The sequence below is a fragment of the Coturnix japonica genome, chromosome 30 (assembly GCF_054131305.1).
Source record: "Coturnix japonica strain WE chromosome 30, WE-NBRP24, whole genome shotgun sequence".
In the NCBI taxonomy this organism is placed as follows: domain Eukaryota; kingdom Metazoa; phylum Chordata; class Aves; order Galliformes; family Phasianidae; genus Coturnix; species Coturnix japonica.
This window is the reverse complement of record NC_140692.1, coordinates 7290331-7297285: the sequence shown is the minus strand read 5'-3', so window position 1 is coordinate 7297285 and position 6955 is coordinate 7290331. Positions and strand designations below refer to the sequence as shown.

The window sequence follows — 6955 nt, the reverse complement described above, 5'->3', positions numbered from 1 at the left end:
AAAATACTGGAAACTTCCACTGCAAAAACACAATCTACCTCTCCCATCTGTGCAGCCTTGCAGACCCAGAGCATGCCAGGTTATTTCTGCTTTCATAGCATTTGCATGCTGTAGGGTGAGCAAAAGGTTCTGCTGCTTGATTCTTCTGCAAGAGCTGCCTACCGGCAAATGGTTGCAGGGATGGAGGATGTGACAGAAAGCATTTGTCTCCAGAAGAGCAGAGTTACATTCAGTGCAGAGAGTGTGAGAGTCAGGTTGGTGTGGAAAAGCACTGACACGCTGGGGATGATGCAGTGCTCACATGTCTAACACTCACAGACATTACTGTCAGAAGGATGGTGCTGTGTTGTGCTTCTACCTTTGGCAGCCCCTGGAGAAATGCTGTGGCACACAGAACACCTTTGTATTGCACTGACTGCTGCCATGCAGCATGGATTTAACACACCAAATCCAGAGGAGCATGACTGCATCTAACTGCCCTGAGAAAAACTACTGTAGCTGAAGAGATGAGGAGGCAGCTGCTCATCTGCAGAACAAGCAGCACTGCCAGACACTGGGCCAGGTGAGCACCTCCTGCTGCAGCGTGATGATGACAGGGCTGGAGATGATCTGCAAAGCCAGCTTAAAAGTGGGAGACATGAGTCAACATGGCAGGAGGACAGAGGTGTTAGGGAGCAGCCAAGGCATCAAAGAGTATCAAAAGGCTTTGAAAGGTATCACAAAGTGACAGCCAGGAAGACTGGGATTATCATGAGCAGCAACCTGGATGCTAGAGATTATTTGCTCCCATACAAAATGGTAGAGATCTTGCTGCAGACATCCCAAAGCCAGGCAAAATGGGAACCCAGAGCTCTGCCTGCACGAACCCCACAGCCAGAGTGTTGCAAGCTGAGCTGCCTTGCTGTTTGTTGCATTCATCGCAATCACTGTGAATGAATACTCAGAATGCAGTCAAGGCGATAATTGAGCATGAGTGACTTTATTCAATAAAAGACAGGAGGGCTTGAGAGGTCAGGGGTGAAGATGGGACCCCTCTTGTCAAGATGAGAGTGGCTCAGAGCTGGTGCTGCTGCCTGGTGCCTGGGACTGGCAGCCTGACTCTAAGTCCCCATCTAAGATGCTCAGCTTCACCTCACTGATGCTGACCTGCTCCTGCATGGTGGTGCTGCTGCTGGGGCACTCGGGCTGTGCTTGGGATGGGCAGCACTGCAAAGGCACTGGGTCACAATCCAGGCAGGTGACTGCTGTGTCTGGCAGGCTCAGGTCAGCATCTTCAGCAGAGCCAGGAGATATGAGAGCATGAACGTGGATGAGCCCCTTGTGTCCATCACTATTACCATGTGGAAGGCTGTCATCCGAATTGCAGCAATTCGTGCTTAATAAGAACTCTCCATTGATGGAAACACACTGCACATCACTACTTGGTTTGGATCTTTGGGGTTGACAAGGGCTCGAATCACCTAGGAAGGCATAGAAACACAAGGGTTAGTGTCAAACGTTTGCAAGTTGAATCATGAAAGATTGTTGATATTTGGTAATAGAGTGGCGGCAGGAAGAAGCAAATAGGCTTCAAGCAACAGAGCCACTGTCTTGAAAGTGATCCTCGTGCAGGTCCAGCTCGTGTGTTGTTTCACTGTAATCTGCTTCTTTGGGTCTACCTAGTGGGCAGCAACACTCGAGCTGTTACTGATATCATTGAAAAGAACTGGAGACAATTGTTCTATTCCTAAGAGCTTCAAGGTGCCTAGAAGCACAAATAGAAACCAGCAGTATTTCATCACTTCACCAAAAGGAAGGTCAAACACCTGAGCTGTGAAGAGCAGTTACAGAACCTATGCATAAGATCACACCAGACATACTTTGTTCTAACAACAGTTATGGCACATAGTCCATTTCCTTCAATATTCCCAAAATGAAATGATGTGGAGCATTACAGGGAAAGAAACACTGCACACAGACACTATGACCCTGATTATACTCAAGCAGCAGACTTAAAACAAGTCAGAGTTTTAGATTCCAGGATATTTCAGGACCTATCGTGTGAAATTCAGTTACACAACAGTGCCTAGGTGCCTGCGTTTCAAGCAACTTTCAGATCACAGCCATGTAAAATAAAAACAAATTCAGTGCAGAAATAGCAATCCTGTACCTTAATACTCATGAGATTATCCATTTTTTACAGCACTCTGACTAAGTTCTAAAACTTGCTCATCCCAGTTCACTTCAGCAAGTTCCACCAGTTCAAGCAATGCAGTTCTGAGATCCTGTGTATGTCAGGCAGATAGAATTGAACAGTGCAGGAATAATCTCTGACAGCTTTAAGAGCTCCGTTCTGCTTACAAACTCTCAGTCCAAAACTATTCACAGTTTTAAGGCAATGAACACCTGAAGCAGTTGGATCATCTGCCATTTGCCGCATTCTGCTTCTTGGCATCATGATTAGCACAAAGGGTTTTCTGCTGTCCTGCAGAGATGGACAAAGTCCTGCTTACAAATGGACCAAGTTTCAGTGTACAGCAGAGTTTGTACCAGACTAAAAAGCCACGTCATTCAATTCATGTGCTCAGGTTGTTATGCACTCCGAAAGGAAACAGAACTAACTGTTGGATTCTGAAGGCAATCTGTGGGGTCCTACATTACCTCCTGATTCTGGAAGAGGAAATTCTAATAGCAAATGCAGAACTTTGACCTTTGTAGACATGAGAAGAGCTGGCATTTAGGAACATTCATTTCAGGGAAATCAAATGATGTGTCTGTATTTTTACTACAGATAGTATAGGGAGCAGCCAGTTGAAGAACCAGATACAAAAAAATCCAGCCCATTGGCAGGAAAATACTTCTCCTTAAATTCTGTATGCTATCATGGTATAGAATCAGGCTACAGTGCCACATAGGCCAACCAAGCGTAGAACCAAATCCACAAAATACTGGTAGACAAAGCAGCAAAAACAGGGACAATATTCAGCAGACAGGCCTTTCTACCCACAGCTCAGCATGTTCTGCCATCCGAAAAGCAAGGCCTCTTGTCAAGCTCAGCTATTTCCCTTCTCAGTGTATTCTAGCACCACTGATACCCACTGGTATCCTCCTGTAGAGTGCCATCATATTGTCATCATCCAAAGGGAAAACCCACACAGCAGAGCATACAGCACTACACCCATGCTCCAAATATCCACCTGAGAAACAAAAAGACAAGCTTACAAACCTGAAGCACCTCAAATGGCTTCCTGACAGACTGGATTGTCTGCCCTTGCCAAAGCCCACATATAGCCCATGAAAAGCTGGCTCTTTCCCTCAGGAAAAAAAAACCTTATCGTCCCAGAGAAAGCATATAACCCTCATTCAATTGCCCTTCCACTCAGCTTAGAGCACTACTAAAACCAGCACCTTCACCTTAGCTCATCACACTGCTGCAGTTCCTTTTACAAGGATTTCACTGGCAAAAATGAAATCAAAGCAGTCACAAGGGATTTAGCACAGTTACGTGTTACTGGCTACGAGAGCTGTCAGCACAGTCACCTGTCAGGCTTTGCTGCTGTTCTCTTTATGTAGAGGCACAACAAGGTTCAGACACCTCACAGTGCAGTTCTCACTTTGACTGTAAAGAAAAAGGAGGCTTGAAAAGCAGCGTGTGGAAAACAAAGAAACAAGAATTAGAACAACAGTGGGGCCATGGCACTTGTAGGAATTGCTCCGCCTTTAACAGCAGAGCGATTCAAGAAGGATGAGGGCATCCCAAACCAGACCAGATTGGACAGATTAACAACTGCAAGTAGTGGGTTCCAAAATTCCAGACATGAAATCAAAGCTGGAAAAACTCTTCACATTTTCATCTCTCAATTTTTAGTACATTGTGCATTACAACGGAAACAATTCTTCACATACAACTTGGAAGCTAAAGACAAGTCTGACAAAACAGACTGCACAGAAATGATGGATAATTAACAGAGCAAATTGCTCTTTCAAACACTTAGTAATAGAAAGAGATCTCTGAAGTTGCTGTTCTGTAGAGCCCCAAAGCAGTCGCTTGAGGCAGTTCAGGATTAGCCTGAGACAAACCAGCCAGCTGTGTGAACTGAGACCAATTGCACTTCTTCTATTTTACTTTCATTCTATGTGACCTCACTAAGCAAATATTGTCTAAGACCATGAGTATCACATAAATGTGCAGATCTCAAGCTGCTCACTTATCTAGTACCCTTGGCATGATGCTTTATTTTCCTCAGCTATTCATCTAGATTGTGCCTGTTGATTGTGCAACAACAGCCTGTTGGTCTCGATTACCTGTAAGAGGCTTTAAATTTGGCCAGGAAAAATCATTTGAGGATAAGTAATTATCTGGGACTCAGTAAGGCAGTCTTCCCATGCTTTCATAACAGCCGAGATACACACACACACAAACTCATGGAACCCCACTGCTTTGCACAATCCTGTGCACACTCACATGTGTCATGCACTGATTTCCCAGCCAGTCCTCATGGGGTCTATTACTTAGGACAGGAGTGCAGGGGAGCAGCCAGAAGCTGTTTGCATTCCCTGCTGTCTGCTGGGCAGCTTTGCTGGAGATGCTTGGGTTGCTTTGTTTTTCCCTGGGAGGTGGGAAGGAGCTTTGGGTTGGAGGCACATCCCGTGCCAGAGCATCCCGATGGCACGTGTGGGGCACTGATCTGCAGCAGATGAAGGGGAGGAGGTCCCAGCACAGCTCTGCACCATGCTCTGCCACACTGGGCAGCTTGTTCCTGGCTCAGCAGTGCCATCAGACAAGAAGCAGGGAAGGAAATCAAGGATGGGGGGTACCATCAAACGCAGTTAGTGCATGCCTGTGCAAGACAAACAGACCCAGAGCTTGCGGGTTGTTCCTGCTTTTGTAGCATTTGTGTGCTGTAGCTGAGCAAAAGGTTCTGCTGCTTGAATCTTCTTCTGCAAGAGCCGCCTACCGGTAAATGTCTGCGGGGATGGAGGATGTGACAGAAAGCATTTGTCTCCATGACAGCGTAGTTACACTTGGTCTAGAGAGTGAGAGAGGCAGGCAGCACTGCCTGATGTTGGTCAGGGCGAGCTCCTCCTGCCGCATCACGATGATGGCAGGGCTGGAGATGATCTGCAGGGACAGCTCACAGGTGAGAGCCAGGAATGGACACGGCGGGAGGACAGAGGTGTTAGGGAGCAGCCACGGCATCAAAGAGCATCAAAAGGCCCTGAAAAGCATCACAGAGCCACAGCCAGGAAGCTTGGGGTTTTCATGAGCAGCATCCAGGATGCTAGAGACTATTTGCTGCCATACACAACGGCAGCAGAGCTCTCGCTGCAGGCATCCCAAAGTCAGGCAAAATGGGAACACACCCAGAGCTCGGCCGCACAAACCCCACAGCCAGAGTGTTGTAAGCTGAGCTGCCTTGATGTTTCTTGCACTCATCCCGATCTCTGCAAATGAAAACTCGGAATTCAGTCAAGGCGTTGATTGAGCACGAGCGTGCCTTTATTCAATAGGAGAAAGGAGGGGGTGTGAGGTCTGGAGGAAAGATGGGACTCATCCTCTCTTGTAATCATGAGAGCTGCTCAGAGCCTGTGCTGTTGCCCGGAGCCTGGGACTCGTGTCCTGATTCTGTGCCCCCCTGCGAGATGCTCAGCTTCTCCTCGGTGATGCTGACCTGAGCCTGCATGGTGGTGCTGCTGTCGGGGCACTCGGGCTGTGCTTGGGCTGGGCTGCACTGCAGAGACATTGAGTCCAGGCTGGTGCCTGAGGTGTCTGGTGGGCTCAGGTCAGCAGCTTCAGTAGGGATGGGATGAATGAAGGCTTCAACCTGGAATTTATCTCCAATCTACTTTTAATACCTTCATTCGATCAAAATCTACTGTCAATACCTTCAAAGGAAAATGATGCTTTGGGAAACAGAACTTGCAGGCTGAGAGATAAAGCCAAGGTCTTTAGATAAAAATGAGAAAAGATTTTGCTTGTCATTTCGTAACTGTGATGAAATTCGTAATTTTTGTTTGAGCTACATTTTGATAGAATAATGTGGTCGTAATGTGCTTGACTACAAGCATGATTTCCACATAAAGCTGACTCTTAGCAGGAACTCTGTTTCCTTTAGAAGCAGTGAACCCTGGTAGCGAACAGCTTTTCTTACTTCTAAAGACCCTGTCAACCCAGCACAGGACATGCAGTTTGCTAGCATTAAAGAACAAGTTTGTATTTTCCTTGTAAGCAATGTCGGAAGAGAAAGACAACACACATTTCAGAACCATTTTGGCCCCAGTAAAAGTGATGCCACGGAAGAGCTCCATCAAAACTTATGCAAAAACATAAGTTCAAGTGGGCAAGGCCTTATGAAAATCTTCCACACAACTCAATGGAGATTGGGGTGGGTGGGTTTATGAATAAGAATCCTTAAGAATTTTCTTCTAAGAGACTTAAGAACTGTCAATATATATATATAAAGAATATAAACACTAATTCTGTTACTACAAATAAATATATCCAAAGGGTTAGGAGACCAACCCGATCATATCACAAGCTCTTTGATGACTGTAAACGCAGTCATCAATACGCAGAAAAAGATTTAAATAGATTAATATGAATGAGTACAAATGTACAGAAAGAACAACTAGGAATAAAGGTGGAGAAATGAAGGCACAAAGTGAGACGAGTCTGGCAAAAATATCACACAGAAAAGGATGCAATTCTTTCAATTTATTAGTAGCAAAAAGCTGCATAATAAGTCCTAGTTTGCTCCTCATCAGAGAAGCAAATCCTATTGATAAGGTTGTGAGGAGAGATTTTGCATCAGTTTTCATAAAAAGGTCAACTGTGATGAATTAAGGTTGTTAAGAACTAACAAAGAAGTAAAAAAAAAAAAAAAGGCCTAGAATACAAAAGTAATAGGGTAGAGAAGATACATAGCTTAGATCTCTCCGAATGAGCTGAATCTGCTATATTCCTACTGCATTTCTA

General features: G+C 45.5%; 1 protein-coding gene across 1 annotated transcript in view; it reads right to left on the bottom strand.

Annotated features, from left to right (window-relative positions):
• Positions 1-963: 963 nt before the first annotated feature.
• The window catches only part of LOC146755839 (cytosolic carboxypeptidase 4-like), a 95379-nt gene continuing 89387 nt past the window's right edge, over positions 964-6955 (bottom strand). Inside the window, exon 6 of the mRNA XM_085525284.1 lies at positions 964-1460. Within this exon, the coding sequence (XP_085381410.1) occupies positions 1457-1460 (4 nt within the window). The 3' untranslated portion in view covers positions 964-1456. The remainder of the gene's footprint in view (positions 1461-6955) is intronic.